Consider the following 22,381-nt stretch of genomic DNA (forward strand, 5'->3'; position numbering starts at 1 on the left):
CTATGTACTTTTCCTCCAGGAATTTGTCCAAACCTTTTTGAAACCCAGATACACTAACCGCTGTTACCACACCCTCCGGCAAAAGTGTATTCTATAAAATCTGCTTAGATTTACAAGCAGTATTTAGAATATGCTTATGCATTGTCCATGTGACTAAATCTACATATGTCCATTTACACCAACGAAAAGCTGGTGTAAATCCCTCCAGCCAATATTTTATAACAATGCATGTAGATTTTGGAATGCCCATGAAAAGCCCATTTCCACACCCCTAAGCATGCCCCTTTTTTCCTGCGTGTATTAGAATTTAGACACAGTGCAGTACACAATATGCTTAGTAATATACGCCCGAAAATTCTAATTATAGCCAATTAGTACTTGTTATTGCTTGTTAGCTGTTAATAATAGTTAACATCTTATTAGAACAATTAAGGTATGCATGTTGTTACAGGCGCACTATATAGAATCCAGCAGCATATGTATATAAGATTAACAGAGAATGCTATTCAGTAACATGCCTGTATCATTAAAACACTATGTAAATATTATACGTACCCTGTCTTAAGTTTAAACTGAGCCATTCTACACATCATAGTATCACATTTCATATATTTTCTCTTAAATTTTATAACCAATAATGGGCTCAAAAAGAATACAGCAGTCAGGTATAGAAATGCTGTCAAATTTGTAAAAAAAAGTCCCACACAGTTTCCATTCATGAATATGTAATAAATGACATAATAGATTTTAAACCATTTTAAATAACTCATACTTGTAATCACTTTTCTGTTAGTGAGAGAGATATGTTATTATAACACTCCCACATATTACCATACTTCTTATATATTCTAATAAAGATAAAAAGAATGATAAAAAATCTTTTCAGGCATGCAGAACACATACTGTCACGTCTCGCCATGATAAAGCAGACTTTGCCAGTATGTTATTAAATGTATATTGCTCTATTTACAGCGGAAGTTATCAAAGTGGGCTACCGTAAAGGGGGATTAATTTAGCACAAGGTATTATTGCATAAAATGGGACCCTGTGCTAAAATAGGACATGTGTTATAATAACCAGTCTTAATGGTATCCCATGTTGATAACTTCTTCCCTTAGTATGTAGCGACTGGTCTTTTATCGAGAGCCTTTACAGTAAACTCTTGGCTTAGCAGACATCATTAGTTCTAATTTTCCAATTCATTCTGAGGTAAACTAACCTTTTAAAGTTCACACAGTGATAATTTTTCCCATTATGTCCTAAAGTAATCTCAGACTGAGTTCGTATCATATGGCTTATTGTGCATCCCTAAAAGTGCCTTGCAAGTGATCCCTTTTGCAGAACATTGTAACAATAGATGGTTGAAGTGAGCAGAGGCAACAATATAGGAACACAGTAAATGATGGCAGATAAAGACCTGTATAGTCCATCCAGTCTCATCCCAACAAAGTGGCAGGAGTGGTACTTGTTGCTCGTTGCAGGTTATACCCACCTCTGCACTATTCAAAGTGTGAAGGCTATTTAAGATTTCATTCCATCCTCTTTTTATAAAGAGATCCTCTGTTATTGATTCACAATTTTTTTGAATGTAATCTCAAACTTTATATTAATCAAATTGTATCTGCTTTATTTTCAGGATTGTGGCTATATAAAACATTGTATCCAAATACACCAACTGAACAGCTACCAAGTGAGTGTTTAATCTTGTTAATAGCAAGAAGGAAAGCCTATTGCTAAACACAGTGTCCAGGAAAGAAAAGGACTATGAAGTTCTATATCTTATCTTTTTGAAATGTAGGTCATCTTTTGTATTTCATGTGTGTTATGTCATGTTTGTGGGAATGTGAAATCCTACAAAAGGCACTTTTGAAAAATGTTTCATGAGAAAGCAGCAGTTACCACTTGCAGCAGATTAATGTCTTGATACTTTTCTCATGGAAAATGACTCACATTGTTTTGAAAATGCAAAAAATACCTCTGTTGTTGCCTCCACTAACCTATATCTGCTTCTGAGAGTGAATGTACACAATGTGAGTAGAAGTATGTGAATTATTTTAGTCATGTAAAGTGTGAGTAACTTTTAAAAGCCCAAGAAAAGAAAGTGTTATATATTTGAAACATAGTAACAGAGTAGATGACCTCAGATATAGACCCACACAATACATTCAGTTTGCCCAATAAGGCTGCCAGAATCCCACCTACCACCATGGAAGAGTGGTTTATAATTTTGGCTGCAGTATAATCACATTCCTTGAGAATACCTGATTTAAAGTAACAATCCAACAGTGTTGTAAAATTGCAACATTTTACTCACTATCAACCTCAAGATGTCTTCTCCACCCCCTCTGAGAGACACTCATTGCATATGACACGATGTGATATAAAGTACGCATAATTGATCATGATCTATCCTTGCCATTTTTGGGATGCAAACAATAGAAGCACTGGCCTTATCTCCCCAACTACTGGAGTAGCTGTTGAAGCCCCCTCCAACCCATCCAGATCTACCTTTCCATAAAAGTCTGCCCAGCACTGGACAAACTTCCCAGCTACTAGAGTTACCATCTAAGCAATGCTAAGCTTTTATTTTTATTTTTTATCGTTGTTTTTGCATGTAGGGATCCTTTGTGTTTATCCTTTGCATCTTTTAATTCTGTCACTGGTTTTGTCTCTATCACTGCCTTGAATTTTACAATACCCATTTCAATAATAATTGAAGAGTATAATAAAGTATAATTAAAAAGAAACATAGAGGAGCAGCTGCAAAGATCAAATGGATGATGTTCAAAAATACCAACATACAAGCCAAGACCCGATATATTTACCATATTAGAAAAGGTGAAAGGAAGGCAAAAACACATAATGAAAACTGCTTAAGGAACATTAGAATCAGTTGGACCTCTAGTTGATCAAGGGGTAATAGGGGCACTCAGGGAGGACAAGGACATAACAGAGTTACTAAATGAGTACTTTGCTGTCACTTCAGTGAAGGTATGGGAGATATCCTAGCCAGAAATGGTATTTATTGGGGCTAAGCTGGAGGTACTGAAACTAATCTCTGTAAACCTGGAAGACATAATAGGCAATTTGATAAACCAAAGTGTAGCAAATCATCTGGACTGGATGAAATACATCCCAAAGTACTAAAGTACAAGAGCTATTATGAGTAATACGTATTTTATCTTTAAAATCAAGAATTCTCCCAGAAGACTGGAGGGTAGCCAATGTAAGCCAGTTTTTAGAAAGGGTAGCCCAGGTGACTGTTTACGCCACGTATTGTCAGAGTGCATTGGTAGTAAACCGCCTTGAATGTGATTTGGTTTATTTAACAATGATATACAAATTTGTAATTAAATTAAACAGTAAATTTATCCTTTTAAAGAACACCAAAACTAGAGGACATTCCATAAAAGCCAACAGATTGAAAACAAACCATGGAAATTATTTTCCCACACTAAGCAATTAAACTGTGGAATCTTTTGCTGGAGGATGTGATCAAGGTGACTAAAATCCTGGAGGAAATGTCCATTAAAATGATTAACCAAGTAGACGAGAAAGCCATCATTGGTTCCTTGGAATGGGCTTTGAAAAAATTAATCTATATTTTGAGATCTGCTGGGTAATTGTGACCCACACTAGCCAGAAGAAACAGGATGTTGGGCTTGAAGGACCTATGTCAGACTAAGCATGGCTTATCTTATGTTCTAAAGTTCTTTGTATGTGAATTTAAATGCATGATAACTTAAACCTGTGTTTACCATTGTATTTTCAGAACTACGACCTTCAAACACACACTTTCTGGTACCTCCTTCTGGAGTGGTTACAGGTGAGCATGAAATGACATTTATAGAAAATATGCACTGACACCCATATCTATCAGCAGGACAGCACTGCCTGCACAGAAAATGATTCAGATGAAAGTAGTTGGAATTACCCTCTCTACAGGTGACAGAGGTCCAAATGAGATGTGACCAATAATTTCTACAAACATGTTAAGGCACCCTTTCTTTTAGCAGTTACAAATCTCTTTCAATGTTCCCTACCATTACTCTGACCATCAGCACTGCCTTGCACACTGATTTACAATATCTAGATCATCATATATATGCAGCCTATGATTTCTTCCCTATCACTTCCTTATCAGTAGCTAACCCAACATCATTTACTATTCATCTGGATTATTATTTAACCTAAAAGGATTCTATCCATGTTTATAAATAGATACTTTGTTTTAGAGATGGGGCCAGGAAATAAATATTCCCGGGTCACAGAGTGAAGCTTGGACATGTGACATATGCATTTATGGTATCGTATCTAATTTATTTTCAGAATCATGGATATATAAAGAAGCAAAACCAAATCTTCCAGCTCAATTTGTTACTGGTAAGTCTAACATCCCAAAGTAGAGACCAGATGCAGGGTTGTCGAGAGACAAAGCCAGACCCTTGGCAAACACCCCCCACTCACCGTTTCCTGGCCATAGCACCCCCTCTGGCCTGCACGAGCCCCCCACGGGCCTGCTTACTTGTCTCCTCCTGCCCCACTCTACTGCTTCACAGGTTTTCTTCCTGCTGCGTCAAAACAGGAAAGACCGCACAGAAGGTGGGACACAGCAGGAAGATGGACCTGTTGCCAGCAAAACAGAGTTAAATGTGATAATGTGTTAACCTGGCACTGTGGTACACAGGAGCAGGAGAAACCATCTGAGCAAAAGCAGCGCCGTGCAGGACCCCTTTAGATACCGGACCCTGGGGAATTTTGCCCCTCTCACCCTCTCAGTGGCGCTGACTGGATGGAAACTGAAGGACACAGCGAATGAGAGAGACAACTCGGCGCTGGAGGGAGGAATAGAGAAGGGATGAAAAGATAATAAAACAAAGTACAGGGAAGCACACATTTTTTGTTTAGTATTCCCCATAGTCACTATGGTCACCTGAGCTTGTGACCCAGAGAGAGAAAGTGAGTATCAAGGGCTACGAAGGGCTGGGTATGGGCATACACAGAGAAGATGGAGAACAGTGTGAGTTAAATGCATTGATGGAAAAGGGTAAAGGAGAATGCCAATGGATGGGTTATGTTCCTTTCAATGAAATCATATAGTCAGCATATCAATAATACTGACAAATAAGGTGAGTCACCTACATGCAGCTTTATACATATTTGAACTGTTGACAGGCATCAGAGTGGCTATGGAATGCAACCTATAGAGTGGAGGAGTGGCCTAGTGGTTAGAGCACTGGTCTTGAAATCCAGAGATGGCTGGTTCAAATCCCACTGCTGCTCCTTGTGATCTTGGGCAAGTCACTTAACCCTCCATTGCCTCAGGTACAAGCTTAAATTGTGAGCCCTCCTGGGACAGAGAAATATCCAGTGTACATAAATGTAACTCACCTTGAGCTACTACTGAAAAAGGTGTAAACAAAATCCAATAAATAAATAAACCTCACAATATGACATCAGAAATGAAAACTCTGAATGATGGATTTGGGTAGCTTATAAGAGGGGGTTTCTAATAGGGATTTCAAATGCCTCAAAATGATAAACATGCCCAATGCTAGTGTTTCTTAATCTGTATGATATGATGACATAAAAAGTATAAGGCTACAGGATAAACGCAGTATTCAAATATGGAAGCACTTGGGTAAAACTAGTTTCCTGCTTTACATTTTCTATGCTCTGAGTTGTTTTGCCAAGGTTTCCAGAACTCTGATGCCTCTATTTAGTAGTTCTTTTAGTAGCATTGGCAGTATAGTTGTGGATAAGCTATATGGGTAGACTGGATAGATATTATAGGGGTAAATATTCAGCCCCTCCTGCCCAGTTTAGCTGTACTGCCCATATGAGGAGTAGATATCCAGTGCCATTTTTTCAGAGAGTGCAACTGAATATCAGCTTTGATCACCTTGGCACTCTCTGGTTAGTGCCATGGCGCTGCAGGGCAAAGTCAAGGCAGACTCGGAAATTATCCAGATACCACAGATATTTAATGCTATTAATGGATAACTAAGTGGGCAGATAGGACCGAATAAAATGTTCTCATTACCATGTCCAGTTAGTTATCCGGGTATGGCACTGAATATCGGTGATACCCGGATAATTTCCAGGCACAGCTGAGGACTCGGATATTCAGTGTCTGAGAATTATAATATCTTGTCTGAAAGAATAAGGAGACAAACCACGTGTGAGGCACAAAACTCTTCCATGCTGAATAATTTATAGTTGGGATGAAATCAGAATTTTACACATTTTTACTCTGTACAGCAGAATTTTCTGTCTTCTCGAACTGAGTGAAAAAAGAGTGAATTATTTGAACTGTTAAGTTAAACTTGCTGTTTTTCTGTATTCTAACTATGCCTGATATATATTTACAGATGGACCTTTGGGAATGGAGTTCATCACGGCCTTTATGTCAAATTCGGACCCTAATGTTCCAGGGGATTATCAGCTGTTAGTCACTTCTCCCACCCAAGATACTCGTGTCACCGCCTGGATCAACGACTCTTATTTTAAGACGGAGATCATCATAGGTACCTGGGATATGGTGGCCATACCCATATCAGTAGGCATTGTGTACGGTGGACCAGGACTTTTCGGAGCCTCTGTTATTGTTCAATCTGATAAACCAATCAGTGTATTCTCAGTAAACTCTAAAGATCAATCTGCTGATAGGGCTTTAGTATATCCCATACATTATTTAGGCAATGAGTACTATATAGCCACTCCAAGTGGAGAGGAAACACCATATACGAAAGGGTTCTCAGTTATAACTTATGATTATCCCACCACAGTTGAAATGCTTCTTCGAGGTGCAGTGACATTGCAGAATACAAATTATCCTGCAGGGAGCAAGGTGACTCGTACTCTACAGCCATTTGAAGTTCTCCAGGTACAAAGCAAGGATGACTTGTCTGGCACCAGCATTATGTCTGAAAAGCCCGTGGCTGTATTGTACGGCCACAGCTGTTACAGCAAAAATACTCCGTGTAACCATATGTATAAACAGCTCCAGCCTGTCTCCAACTGGGGCACCACTTTCTGCATCACACCATTACCCTCGTTGCCAAATGATGCTGTAGTAATGGTAATTTCTAGCCAGAAGACTAGGCTGGATTTTACATTTGGGGGTAAACAAGGAAGTAAGGATTTGGTACCTGGAGAAGTTTTGAAGTTTGAACTATCAGGCCCAAGTGCCCTCTATCTTAATGGCAATGCTGAAATTCAAGTTGTGGAGCACTATACCGGAGGGGTTGTGAATGGAAAGCAATTTGACCCCTTCCTATTGGATATTCCTGATACTGGGAGCTTCTGCACCTCCTATATCATCTATGGGCAGAAATCATTTGAGTACAATTTTGTATCTATAACCGCAAAGACTTCAGCAATCTTTGAATTAAGGTTGGATGGGAAACCACTCAACAGCATCCAGTGGACACCTGTTTCAGGAACAGACTATTCTTATGGAATACTTAAATTTGACAGTGGGTACCGTTTCCATACTTTATACCATCCCACAGTTCCATTTGGACTCCTGACCTTCGGCTATGCATCTCGTGGCCTTTGTATGGGATGTAAGTACCTTTATTAGCACCTAAATATCTGTAATTTATAGAAGCAACAAGTCATGCAATGAAGGTCTCACATAAAAGGCAAGATATGACTATTTCATACTGGCTTTGATGTCAGAAACGATGCTTTACACGGTTCAATCACAAACGTGTTTGTGTGTGTGTGTGTTTATGATATCATTTCTCACATATTTGAGATAATTTCTATGCCCAAAGGAGCAACTTCAAGAGTGCAACAGCAGGGCTAAATATACTATTATGCTGCCCATAGGTAGAGGACTTGAAACATGGCAGCAAAGGAGTGGAGCATCACAGTAGAGGGTTTGCTCCTTAGATGCTAGAAAGTAATGAGTGAGTGGGGTCCCCATTTTTGGGCATCTTCAGAATTTGGCATGTGCCCGAGTTGTCTATTCTGAAATGTCACCGTTTCTTAGAAAAACATTTTGTTTTACTTGTCACATATATAATATACAGTAGATAAGTACAACAATGAATGTGTACTCTATATTTTTCATTTATATATTTTGCAATGTGAATGCCATGTGTCTTTAATGTTTTCTTTTTCTCTCTTCAGTTAAGGAAAGCCACATAAAGCTGTTTCCCTGGGCTCTGTCTGAAACACTAAATTGTGAGTATTTTGTCCTGTTGCTATTGAAAAGAAGCTGTTCTAGGTTGCTTAGTTTTCCTTTACCACAATGGAACCCACTAATGCTATCACTCAGTAAGACCCATTGTCTAACTAGTACCTAATTTATTTACCAGTATTCCGTCCTGTCCTGGTCCCATATTAACCACTTTATTTATTAATGTGCTCATTTTCAAAGCAGATGGACACATCAAAATAGCCAGAAAAACATTCATCTGCTGAAAATATTCAAATGCCTGTTTTAGGAAAGCAAAAATGGGACATCTTTCACTGCAATTTGTTTATATGACAAGGAGGTATGATGGAATCAGACCTGAAACATGCCTAGGGTGAACCCAAAATTAGAACGTCTTTAAGCAATAATGGAAGAGGAAGAAACCGCCTAGTCAAAAAGACACTTGTATTTAGACCTATTTCAATCATGTCCAAGTAAAAAAAACTTGTATGACCCCCCCCCCCCCCTTAATCCCCTATTTGATGCTATCCCCCCTCCTACCACTTTAAGAAGTGAAACTGACAGGGGATTCCAGGTAGCGTCAGGTATTATGGGCATAGACAAGATAACAGCAAGCAGCTCCCAGGAGTTGCCTAGTGGTAAGTCCAGTGGACTTTAAACAAGGGGACCCAGGTCCAAATCCCACTGCAGATACTATGAAACTTTGTAAGTTTAAGTACTTTGAAAATATACCTCTTTAAGTAGGTCTTTTGTGGTGAAGCGTGTGAGCTCTCCAAATATAACAAAATACCTACTGTACCTAGAAATAGGAGACACCTACATGCTTTAAGGATAGTATAGTGGTATACAGTTAGCTAGAATAGGGTTTTTTCTGTAACCCGTCTTGGAAATGCAGTTATTGCTAAGGGGAATGGGAGATTTCCCAAGTTTTTACTATGCCCTGCTGGGGAGGAAGAGATCGCCAAGGGAGTGGTTCCTGTCCTCCGCTGGGACCCAGATAATCTGGGGGGGGGGGGGGGGGGGGGAGGATAATCCTAAGTTATTTTTGTAAAGGTGTGGGAGAATCCCCTGCTAAAGAGCAAAGGGTCAATACAGACCGGAAGGAACCATGCTGTTGGAGTGTGACACTTCGTGGAGGGAGAGTAAAAGTATCATCCTCCTGGAGGGACGGGAGTGAGGGGAAGTGGTGCCTTACTTCAGGATCTGAGGATGTGAGAGTGCAGCAGGGCTACCAACAAGTGATAGCCCTAGTGAGTCAAATTTGGTAAAGAAAAAGGGGGCGCAGAAGAACTTGGACTTATTTATCTGTCAGCTACCCAGGTCTGGTGTTAGACATTCAGGGGCCCAGGGCAGAAACCAGGGTGGAGGCCCAAAAGCTGGCCTTCAGCCTATGCCTCCTTTAGCTTGAGGCAGGTTTTGGGGCCCCCTATGGTATGGGGACCCAGGGCAATTGCCCTGTTTGCAACCCCGTAATGCCGGCCCTGCCTGGTACTGGGAATGACTGGTTTGAAATGTATAATTCATTATAAGAATGTGAAACTTGATTGGCGTTGGTGGAGGAGTGTATGTAGTTAAAACTGCACATTTATTAACTTCGTTCCACTAAAAATTTGAAAAATACCCTCTGACTGTGTGGACCTTTATTGGATGCTGTCTATCTGGAGTGGGAGACGGAGAATAACACTCCAGCCTAGCAGGATTCATCCGGTCCCATCCTGCACCCTAATCAACCAGACTTTGATTTTTAGTGAATCCTGTCCAGGTCCCTGCTCCACCGAGATTAGCTTGTCTTCCAGATTGTCACCTGTTGTACCAGGGTTACATTTCTGTGCCTGAAGGCCTCACAATACACAATCAAGAAGTTAAGGTGGGATTCATACCTGGGTGCCATTTGTTAAAGTCCACTGTCCTTCCTCTCTGTAGGGACTTGTGTGGACATTTTTCTAAAAATGCTGCCAGACATCCTTGTCCCTGTGTTTTTGGCATTGATAGTTTGGATGTTTTATATTAGAAAATGGCTATTCATTTTGGAGATTCTCACCTATTTTCTAACAAGAAACCCCAATGTTTTTCCTGTTTGAAAATGGCTGTGAGGTGGATGTTATTTTAACTTGGATGCTCTTTCGAAAATGCCCTTCTATGCTCCTGTGTAGAGCAGAGTCATACAAGTCTATATAAGCCACATCCCCTGCAGCACAATGGCCTATTACATTCCTTACTTCATTTGGTAGACTTGATTTCCATTCATGTAAGCACATTTCCTAGTATTCTGTATTCAGTCATTTCAAAGTATTTTACTTTTCTTTTGTTGAATGTTCATTTCTTCTTACCAAACTCTTTCTCTCTCTCTCTGTCTCTCAAAGCTAATATCAAATCAGATCTCCCTTCAGTTGTCATGAAAGTGCTAACTACGTTTAAGTCACACTAATCCAGAGTTTTGTGAACTTGTGGTTGTGACCCAGTACTGGATCGTGGTACACCAGTGACTAACTTGCAAGCCCAGTCATGACTCTTACGCAGTCCAGCTACTCAGTAGAGGGATGAAAGTACAGCATATAGCAATATTGTGCACCAATTCTTAACTTAGTTTTTCTCTAATGAAATATAAGCCTTGTGGTACCCATAATCCTACACTGTTTTTAAACCATTCATTTTGTTTTCAGTGCCCATACCAAAGATTGAGGGTCCGGGTAAGTATTCAATCTTATTTATGCACAATATTGAATTTGATCCATCCGAGACTACCCAGGGTTACCTGTCCATAACACTACTTGATGCCGTTGTTTTCTACCACAAGAAGTTCAATGTCTTGAGTTTTAGAGTCTCTTAGAGAAGGGGGAGTTTGGGGAAAAGAAAGGTGGGAAGACCTCACCTTGAGAACATTTTACAGAGAGAGCAGGGCCTGAGCTAAACTTGATTCAATATGATGATTCTATAATTTTTCAAAATATCTATGAACTAAATTCCATCACACTTTTGCAAGATATCTTTAACTCAAACTAAATCATCCATTTTATTTTCAGTACCTGAACCCACCCCACCTGTAAAGCTGCCAGGTGAGAAATTAATTTTATTTTATGCACAGCATGGAAATGCTCCACTTCACTCTGTAAGCCACATTGAGCCTGCAAATAGGTGGGAAAATGTGGGATACAAATGCAATCAAATAAATAAATAAATAAATATACTGATGAACGATGACTGTGTACTTGGCCAAGACACTTCTTTGAACATCCATGACTGCTCTCTGGAAAGCTATTACAGTGAGAAGGACCCATTCTACTATAGGTAATCTATGCTCAGTATTCAGAAGATTTTAGAGCAGGAGAATTCACCTGGCTGATTAGGTACAAAGGAGGAGTCCCAAAGCCTGGAGTGCCCTAGAGAATAGATTGATAGGCATTTTGGAGTCAGTGAAAACTTTTACTTGTGACTCTCTGATGAAAGCCTAGGAGCTCTAGGGGTTGAATGATTCCTTAGCAGTGTCCTGACATATCCCCTGGTCTAAGTCTGGCATTGAAGCATAGTTATAAGCTACTGTGTTTATTCAATACCCCTCTTTCTTTTTTTTAGCTTTGGAGACTTGGAGGCAATATACCCTCTGTATTATAATAGGAAAGCAATTGTAGTTATGTTATTAATCTTCTAGAAAATTATTTATGTGAATAGTAGAAATAATGATTATAGAGCAAAGTTGAAAGGGCAAACTAATTGTTGTGTAAATTATCAAAAAATTATTAGCTAATATTAACTTACAAGCACAGATACATAAGATAACCAGGACTCAGTTGCTCCCAGTCTTGTAGAGTATCACAAGGTCTTGGGGTCCAACAACAGTATCTGCCCTGGAATGGTCACCTAATAATAGTTGACTAGCAATCTCTAGTCCTGAGTAACAACCTAAGACTCAGTCTCCTCCATTACCAACCAGAGCTTTGTCTCTTAAGAAATAGCTCAGAGGTGGTTCCCTTCAAAAGCAACTAGTACTCTGAGTGTCAGGGATAGGGGACCTCTTTATGCTTAGGATTACTTTTTCATATACCACCCCCACCCCCACCACCACCACCACCACCATCACCACCACCAGTCATCCAGTCCTAACACCTCTTTTCATATGAATAAACATACTAGGCTACCAGGCATCATATGATATGCAAATTATGTAGTGTTCATGCTCTACCATTATGCAGATTAGCTTCATCTAGCCTTCATCAACCATTCTATAGGGGAAATTCTCCTTCAGTTAGTCCAAGTCTCAGTTCAATCTACCCAGTGTTCCCTACACACTGTAGAACATATTCTGATCATTCTTAGGGTAGGTATCTTTTTTCTGATCCTAAGTCCAGCTTCTCTTTAGGGGTCTCTGCAGTGAGGTTTGCAGCCTGTTCCAGGCAGTTTCTCCATTTAACCACAGGGCTCCATTCCTTCTACTGCTTACTCCCAGGGAGTGATTTTATAGTGGGTTTGTGACCTAACCCCATCCGTTCTGGGGCACTGCCCTTCCTTTCAGAAGGGCCTAGAACCATCTTAGCTAGGTCCACCACTTAAAAGGGAAATGCCCTTTTCCATTCCGTGATGGGCTCTCCTACCCTTAATCCTTTAAGGCTCTGTCCACTTCTCTCCAGCCTTCTGGATTTTGGCTGTCATCTGTGAGGCAGAACTCCCTCTAGTGGCCCATTTCAAGTCAAAACACATGCCTTTCTCTGGGAGAGCTCCCACAGACAGCAGGATCCAGGGAGAAGGGCTGGTTCCATGTGCAAGATACCTGAAGCTTGAATCCCTCATGAAACAGAAGGTGGCAAGGTTGAAAAGTATCCATGAAAATGAGAACTATGTCAAGGAAATGCTTCATGAGGCAAGAGAAAAGACGGCTGAGGGGAGATATGATAGCGATCTATAAAATGAGCGGAGTGGAACGGGTAGACGTGAAGCGTCTGTTTAAGCTTTCCAAAAATATTAGGACTAAGGGACATGCGATGAAGCTACAAAGTAGTAAATTTAAAATGAATCAGAGACAATGTTTCTTCACTCAATGTGTAATTCAATTCTAGAATTCTTTGCCAGAAAATATGGTAAAGACAGTTAGCTTAGCAGAGTTTTAAAAAAAGTTTGGATGGTTTCCTAAAGGAAAAGTCCATAGACCATTATTAAATTGGACTTGGGAAAAGTCCACAATTTCTGGGATAAGCAGCATAAAATGTTTTGTACTTTTTTGGCATCTTGCCAGGTATTAGTGACCTGGATTAGCCACTGTTTGAAACAGAATAGTGGACTTGATGGACCTTTGGTCTGTCCCAGTATAGCAATACATGTACTTCCATTCTTATGATCAGTACCAAGACTCTATCTGCCCTAGAACTGAAGAACTGGTTGGCAGCCCTGAGACAGGAGGAACTGTAGCTCATAACCCCCACAGTCGCTGAATCAGTGACCACTACAAAGGTTCTTCAAGGATGTGAAAGTCAGGAGTCCTTTTTTAGACCCAATATGACCATGTTTCGACAACAAAGCACCAGTGTCAAGGGTCTGATACAAAAATATATCAGAAAAACTACATAGATGTAAAAACTTTCAATTGGTCACAATTTAGCACATATATAAATAGGCATAAATAATAAAATATATAAATATCCAATCAATTCAAAATAAATAGGAGTGGACCATAATTAATACAAAACTTACATACTAATCATATGTGAACCATAAATCATATAAAACATATAAGGGTCCTTTTACCGTTACTTTCACCAAGCTGCAGGAAAAAGGGCCCTGCGCTGGCGGCGGGGGCCATTTTTACTGCAGCAGTTAAAAAGACCCAAGGCAAATATGTGGCTGGGAACCCACCAACCATTGAGGTGGCGATAAGGGCTCCCGCTGTAATCTGACAGTAACCGATTACAGCCGGGTTACTGCTGCGCAAGCCATCTATGGGGGGGGGGGGTTCCCCGGAAATGGTGCACCCTTGGGGCAGAACTACCACCGGCGGCCACGTAGGTCTGGTGGTAGTTCCGACTTAGCATTTGGTAAGGCAACGTTAGGCTTACCAACACTTTGTAAAACATCCCCTTAGAGCCCTGTTTACTAAGATGTGCTAAGGGCCCGCTAAGCATTTTTAGTGCAGGTATGATAACCATGTAAGACCTATAATATTAGTATGTTTAGCACTCATTAAAAACACTAGCGCAGGTTAGTAAACAGGGCCCATAAATTGGTCGTGTCATAAGCATGCAAACAGTGGGTGTGAATAATGAGAATGGCTTATTTAATTAGTGCCAATCATATGAACAAGAATACATAAAAATAAAGTCACTTTGTGCAAATGTGAATTAGCAAAATGAATCAACATATTTCCATCTGATCATAAATTTTATCAATGCAATCAATGTGTATAAATTACTGAGCTAAAAGCCCATCAAGCCAGCTAACTTAGAAAGAGATAGAAAACAAACATAAATTGTGAACAGTAAAAAAAAAATTAAAATAAAAAAAAAACAAAACTTATCAAAGTAGTATTTTGTGTGTTGCACTTTGGTATATTGTGGTTCGATTAAATAGCATTTAAGTGCCTAACTGTGGATATTCAGCAGGAGATATTGGCTACCTACTGCTGAATATCCTGGTTAGTGGCTAGCCACTAACAGACTACATATTGCAACGTAGCCGGTTAGTTGTGAATATTCAATGCCTGAAAGGCTATGTTGAGGGAGTCAAATAGGCTGCTTAAATAGCAGGCCTATCTTCACCGCTAAAAGGTTAACTGGTTAGTGCTCAATATCAGCATAGCTGGTTAACTTTCTAGCAGCCAAAAGAAACCCAGAAATTCAATGCCAGTTGCTGGATGTGGCCTGGCATTGAATATCGAGGTTTAACACCGCCGGTAGACAACAAATGCGCTGCCTGTCATTGGCTGAATATCGAGCCTACAGTAACAATGATGATGTCGATAGTTAGAGAGCAGCTGTTCTACCCTGTCTTCCCGTTCGTATGTGTATTTCTTTATTTCTTTGTTTAATTAGTTAGATTTAATTGCCATCTTTCTGAAGAAATTCACTCATGCTGGTGTAAGGAAGAAAAATCTGGACATAGGCAATATGCAATTTCAGCAGAAAAATATTGAAATAACAGTACATATTAAGGCATATTACGCTACTTGCAATGTCAACACAGTACACAATACAAGTTCTTAATAGAAAGCATGGGGTGTAAATGGGGGCACAGTATGCAGACAAATAAGAGAGAATAACAGGAGTGAAAATGTGGAAGAATATAATCTCAGTTAATGTAGCAAAAGCAAGTCCTGTTACAGTATCTGCAGCCAGTTTTAGCCCTTGTGTGTTTGTGTGACTAGCTAATTAGGTGCTTCTTCCTTTAAAGTTTTGGGAGAAGAGACAAGCTTTCACCTACTTCCTGAAGTAGAGATTGTTATGCACTGAATGAAGCCTTTCAGGGAGTGAATTCCAAAGTGTGAGGGCTACTCCTGTGCAGGGTTTTTGGCAGGTGCTACATTGCATGATGGACTTTAGAGAAGCTGTCATTCGGAATACTCCTTGGGAGGACCTTAGCAGTCTTGGAGCGTATAGATGGAGATCCTGTTCTGCAAGTATTCTGGCCCATTTCCTTTAAAGTCCTTGATGATCAGACAGAGTTTTAAATTTAGCCCTTTATTGCAAAGTTAGCCAGTAATGCTTTTGTTAAATGGTGAGATATGATCGCATTGCTTCCAACCTTCTATCAGTCTTGCTACAGTTCTCTGAATCAATTTGAGCTGATGCAGACCTTTTATAGTTAGACCAATATAGAGTGCATTTCAGTAATCTAGTCTTGATGTTATCATAGTTTGAACCTTTGTTACAAGATGTGCCTTCTCAGTGTACGTAGAGTGGTACTGTACAGACATTGTCGACGATAATGAAAGCAGCTCCTCAAGTTTGCTTGGATTTGGAGGATCAGCATAGGTGTCGAGTCTAGCTCTACTCTAAAGTTTCTGACTTGCATTTAAGAGTGAGGTTGTAACTTCCAGAAAAGATTTTGATGTCAGGTATGTAACCACTTACAGGGGTCTTTTACTAAAGCTTAGCTCAAGTTATCTGCAGCAGGGCCCATAGGAATAAAATGTTAAAGATCCACAAGAACTCAATTTTACTTGGGATCAGGTAAAGTCTGTTGTGTTAGCCCATTCTTAAATTGCTGTTAAACTGGTACTCAGTGTATTCAGGGCTGTAGGTAAATCTGGTTCAATGGGCATGATAGCTGCACATCATCTGCATAGAGTTATCATTGGGAATCTATTGATCGAATCAGCTGGGCTACTAGTTTGAGGTAGATATTAAACAGAATTGATGACAGTATCAGTCCTTGAGGTACTCCATATGACAGCACCCATGTGGGTGATAATGCAATAAAGAAAGCTGCAGTAAATAAATTTAGTTCAAACCAGAATCTCCATTTTTTAGAATTAAAATATCACACATGTTCTTCAGTAATTTATCCATTTTCTTTCCAGAAATACAATTTCCAGTGCCTCCTCCTGACGTGGATAAAGGTAAAGTGGACACATGCAATCAATGTCTTTGTCCCCTGCTATAGCAATATTGACCTTGGAACTTGATCACTCTGATCTGATTGAGCTGGATAACTCATATTGGGGAATGATCTGCTTGAAGTGTGGCTCTTTGCCTTGCATGGATATTTTGCTAGAGTTGTTCAGCAGAAGATTCCCCGTAGACATATGACTCTACAGAATCAAGCCACCCGCAAAGCTCAACTAAGGACAAACTGAACCAGGAGCAAAGCACTCAGAACCAGAGGCTGAAAATTGTGTCCATCCACCTGCTGGAGATAGAAGATATTGAGGAAGTAGACTGTGATATGTCTCAGCTCTGTTTTCTATACTCTATCTCCACCTGCTGGTTGATGTACACAACTAATAGTGGGAAGCTGCATAATAGAAGGATATTTACAGTGGTGGAAATAAGTATTTGATCCCTTGCTGATTTTGTAAGTGTGCCCACTGACAAAGACATGAGCAGCCCATAATTGAAGAGTAGGTTATTGGTAACAGTGAGAGATAGCACATCACAAATTAAATCCGGAAAATCACATTGTGGAAAGTATATGAATTTATTTGCATTCTGCAGAGGGAAATAAGTATTTGATCCCCCACCAACCAGTAAGAGATCTGGCCCCTACAGACCAGGTAGATGCTCCAAATCAACTCGTTACCTGCATGACAGACAGCTGTCGGCAATGGTCACCTGTATGAAAGACACCTGTCCACAGACTCAGTGAATCAGTCAGACTCTAACCTCTACAAAATGGCCAAGAGCAAGGAGCTGTCTAAGGATGTCAGGGACAAGATCATACACCTGCACAAGGCTGGAATGGGCTACAAAACCATCAGTAAGACGCTGGGTGAGAAGGAGACAACTGTTGGTGCCATAGTAAGAAAATGGAAGAAGTACAAAATGACTGTCAATCGACAAAGATCTGGGGCTCCACGCAAAATCTCACCTCGTGGGGTATCCTTGATCATGAGGAAGGTTAGAAATCAGCCTACAACTACAAGGGGGGAACTTGTCAATGATCTCAAGGCAGCTGGGACCACTGTCACCACGAAAACCATTGGTAACACATTACGACATAACGGATTGCAATCCTGCAGTGCCCGCAAGGTCCCCCTGCTCCGGAAGGCACATGTGACGGCCCGTCTGAAGTTTGCCAGTGAACACCTGGATGATGCCGAGAGTGATTGGGAGAAGGTGCTGTGGTCAGATGAGACAAAAATTGAGCTCTTTGGCATGAACTCAACTCGCCGTGTTTGGAGGAAGAGAAATGCTGCCTATGACCCAAAGAACACCGTCCCCACTGTCAAGCATGGAGGTGGAAATGTTATGTTTTGGGGGTGTTTCTCTGCTAAGGGCACAGGACTACTTCACCGCATCAATGGGAGAATGGATGGGGCCATGTACCGTACAATTCTGAGTGACAACCTCCTTCCCTCCGCCAGGGCCTTAAAAATGGGTCGTGGCTGGGTCTTCCAGCACGACAATGACCCAAAACATACAGCCAAGGCAACAAAGGAGTGGCTCAGGAAGAAGCACATTAGGGTCATGGAGTGGCCTAGCCAGTCACCAGACCTTAATCCCATTGAAAACTTATGGAGGGAGCTGAAGCTGCGAGTTGCCAAGCGACAGCCCAGAACTCTTAATGATTTAGAGATGATCTGCAAAGAGGAGTGGACCAAAATTCCTCCTGACATGTGTGCAAACCTCATCATCAACTACAGAAGACGTCTGACCGCTGTGCTTGCCAACAAGGGTTTTGCCACCAAGTATTAGGTCTTGTTTGCCAGAGGGATTAAATACTTATTTCCCTCTGCAGAATGCAAATAAATTCATATACTTTCCACAATGTGATTTTCCGGATTTAATTTGTGATGTGCTATCTCTCACTGTTACCAATAACCTACCCTTCAATTATGGGCTGCTCATGTCTTTGTCAGTGGGCAAACTTACAAAATCAGCAAGGGATCAAATACTTATTTCCACCACTGTAGCTTGTTTGTGTATTAAGGATTTTCTGTACCGTTCTGTCTGATGAACAGGTCAGAGCACTTTACAATATTAACCTTTTAAAAGTGTAGAAAGTAATGTCAATGAAGAGGTAGACCAAAATCAGTCATACAAGTTTAAAGTAGAAGAAAAAGGGAACAAAAATGTAAATATAATTATCTTATACAATGCTGAACCAGAAGTAGATGTTATTCCTGTACTGTATGCTTTTGAAAATCACCCAGTTGTTACACTGAAAGAGATGGTAGAATGATTCCTAATTGAAATTCTTCAAATAAATAGGGCTTATGAATTTAGGTTTTAACCCATAAACATCCCTGATATAAAAAAGGAAGAATAGGTGTTTATATAAACAGTGGGAAGGCAAGGCATCTCCTAGTACTCTCCCACCCCTTCCCTGGCTTGTCTTGCATCCCCTGTACTGTTTTTGTGCCTTTTCTACACTGAAGATGCCTAAATGAACACAAACATATCTTTCCTTGTCCTTACCGGACCAGCAGATGGAGACTGAAAACAAAGACTTTTGTGATCCACTTTATTAGGGCACCATACAGATACAGATCCTCAGTATTTCTCTATCAAAAGCAGATTGTGAGTGTTTGCTGTGCAGCTCCTAGACTGGTGCTTGATGTGGACTCCTGGGCTAGCTGGAGAGCTGATAACCAGTGCAGCATGGGGGTCCTGATAGACATTTCTAGGATTAGCTCATATAAAAAGATAGAAATAAAAAAATTAAACATGTTTACTTGGTGCTAGAGGATAACTTATTGGAGTCTCGTTCTATATTTGGAGAAGCATTGTGAGCAGCTTATAAAACACCTAATTATGCTAAACGAATAAGGGGGTGAGTCTTCCTTTAATTTACATTTGATCCCAAGGGAGCTTGATGGGACTTAGATATTGATTCCGAGAAGTTCCGTGCCTAGTTCCATGACACTGCAGTTCACCTGTTCCAGCCACATTAGGCCACATTCCCGGGCTTGATTTTCTTTGCAACTTGGATACCTGGGTGAATTTCATATTCATTCTGATGGAGGCCGCCTAGGCTGAGTGCTCCAAATACTGTGCCTGTTGCAGGGCCAGCATGGCGTATTGGAGAACTGCTCCTCTTGTCTAAGTGAGTCTCTAGATATCATGGATCAAGAGGGCAGTCCCTGTGGTTCTCTTGAAGTGTTTGGTGAGACATCCTTCATTTATCTGTGAGTTTCTCCTGACCTGATGGAGTCCGTTGAACCCCAGGACAGAGTTTGGAAAGATGCTCGTTAGTACCAGTTTACCCCTTTATGCCTAAGTGTTTGAGAAGACAATGAGCCAGATTTCTATTGTTAGTAAGAAATGGATCAGCCCCACAGCATGAAGCATTTAAAGATGCTCATAGCAGGTGCTCTTTACCAAAACTCTGCTAAGAGTACGGTTATGGCTTAGAAATTGTTTAGCAGATACAGCTTCCAAAACTCACCTTAGCTGACTTCCCTTTACAGATAAACTTACGTATGGATCTGGAGAAGTTATTCAAGTGCTTTGGGAGCTCACATTTCAAAGATTGCCTGGAGACAAGCCAAAGTCTTTTACACATCAACCAGCTTCCAGAGCAAGATTTAGGGACAACAGAAAATACAGACTGGGTGTTCTAGGTTTATTCAGCGGTCAAGTTTTCAGTGCATTCCTCTTCCTTTTTTGGAGAAGGAAAAGGGCAGTCTAAGGTCTTCAACCTACTGGTTCCACATGCTGCTCGCAATGAAGGAATTAGGGTTCATTCTAGAGATCAAATAGTGGGCAATTTTGTCTCTTTTTGTTGAGGAAAGGACTAAGTCACATCCAGTCAGTGGGTTCTGGTTGTGATATGAAAGAGTTACAATTTGGAATTTTGCCATCCTGTTGTAGAATCAAGGTAGCTCCTGTATTGTGAGACTATAGACCAGTAGTGGCATCAATGGCCACAGCCATAGAATTAGTTTCTTGGGCTCAAGTTCGTATGAGGCCATTATAAAACTCTCTTTTCAGTTGTTGATCAGCTTTGTGGATGGCGCAGGTCAAAATCTGCCTGAATCAGTAGCTCCAATCATGTAATCTACTTCAGGAAGTTAGCCTTTATACTCCTCACCTGACAGTAATAACAAGGGATGCCTGCATAATCAGATGGAGAATGCATTGTGAGGGTCAGATAGCGCAGGGAGCATAGCCGAGGCAGGTGCAAGGGTGTATGACACTCCCACCCCACAATCTATAAATTGGCACTGTCATCTCCCTTTTCTCTCCCCTCCTCTTCTTTATTTCTACATATCTGTTCAGCTTCAACCCCACTCACCTTTCCCCATCCAGCATCAACCTTTCACTTTTCTTCACCCTTCCAACTTCTCATTAACCATTACCTCCTCTCTTTCACACTCCCACCTCAGTCTAGCATTGACCCTTCTCTCTTCACCCATGCACGATCACTCCTCCCCCCTCTGCCACTAGTGCAGCATTCTTCCTAAACAGAACGCATCAGAGGGAAAGGGTCAAGCAGGCCCTCTGTGAATATATAGCCTGGAAGGCTCCCAAAAACTTCTCATGGGTGCTTTGTGCTTGTCCTGGAGGCAGAAGTAGAACAATCGAGGGGTGGGTAATCAGCCAGGAATCTGATCTAATGCCTCTTCTAGCATTCCAGGAGGGCTGGCGTAACACGTAAGGGCAGTTACAGAAACCTTTGTGGTGTCCTCTTGCCGTGCTTACTGGGTGTGTCTGGCCCTGTGTTTAGAGGTTAAACCACCTGTTCATGTTCACAAACTTCAATAAAACTTTCCATATGCCCTGCAACTATTCACAAACCTCTTCCATATGCATTGCATAACATTGCCAAATATGTATCCCTAGTAAGGTTTTCTATAGTATGTTGTTCCTCCATGAACTAGCAAATCAATAGTATGACAGATGTCAGAAGAAAATTGAAGATATATATTCCAATCATTCATTTCACCATGGTTTTAAGACACCAAATATATTTGCTAACATCTCTACTTTATTTTTAGGAACATGGATATTTAACATTTTCCATCCAAAGACAGCAGATTCATCAAGTGAGCATTAAATCCTATTTTTGGAAAATATGGATAACTGCCAAAGATTATTGCAGAATAGTAATGTTGCAGGCTAGCAATACGATGCAGATACTAGAGAAACTTAGATCATCTTCTGTGATTGCCAAATTGTGACAAGTTTTCAAGAGCAGTGGGGGTAATGGCATAAGGGTGGGCACACTTTGAGCAGTACAGTACACAACCATTCATAGACATATTAGTGTCCTCTTATGACCCATTTAAATGTAATTGTGTTAAAATGATGGCCCATACTTTGATGGTGGGCATGTGAATGGGTGGAGTTAAGCATGAGTGCAGCACACAAAGACGTAGATTACATAATACTGTAATTCATGTATGTGGACATCTATACCAGCTCTAGGGTTAGTGTAGATGTCTCTGCTGCAGTGGAGATGCACGTTAGATAAATTATGCTCTGGTATTTTATAATGAAAATAGGCACCTACTTGTCTGTATAAATTCACACCTGAATACGTTCCTGTTTGCCCTCTTCCACTCAGTGGATTATTGTAAAAATCACCCTCTTATTGCTAGATAATGCTATTGAACTGGTTTGAAGAGGT

General features: G+C 40.6%; 1 protein-coding gene across 1 annotated transcript in view; it reads left to right on the plus strand.

Annotated features, from left to right (window-relative positions):
• The window catches only part of LOC115475651, a 451,633-nt gene that overhangs the window by 340,188 nt on the left and 89,064 nt on the right, over positions 1 to 22,381 (plus strand). The window contains exons 19-27 of the mRNA XM_030211552.1: positions 1,637 to 1,690; positions 3,773 to 3,826; positions 4,330 to 4,383; positions 6,372 to 7,568; positions 8,140 to 8,193; positions 10,831 to 10,857; positions 11,191 to 11,223; positions 16,671 to 16,709; positions 21,750 to 21,797. Of these exons, the coding sequence (XP_030067412.1) occupies positions 1,637 to 1,690; positions 3,773 to 3,826; positions 4,330 to 4,383; positions 6,372 to 7,568; positions 8,140 to 8,193; positions 10,831 to 10,857; positions 11,191 to 11,223; positions 16,671 to 16,709; positions 21,750 to 21,797 (1,560 nt within the window). The remainder of the gene's footprint in view (positions 1 to 1,636; positions 1,691 to 3,772; positions 3,827 to 4,329; positions 4,384 to 6,371; positions 7,569 to 8,139; positions 8,194 to 10,830; positions 10,858 to 11,190; positions 11,224 to 16,670; positions 16,710 to 21,749; positions 21,798 to 22,381) is intronic.

Source organism: Microcaecilia unicolor, chromosome 8 (genome assembly GCF_901765095.1).
Source record: "Microcaecilia unicolor chromosome 8, aMicUni1.1, whole genome shotgun sequence".
Classification (NCBI taxonomy): Eukaryota; Metazoa; Chordata; class Amphibia; order Gymnophiona; family Siphonopidae; genus Microcaecilia; species Microcaecilia unicolor.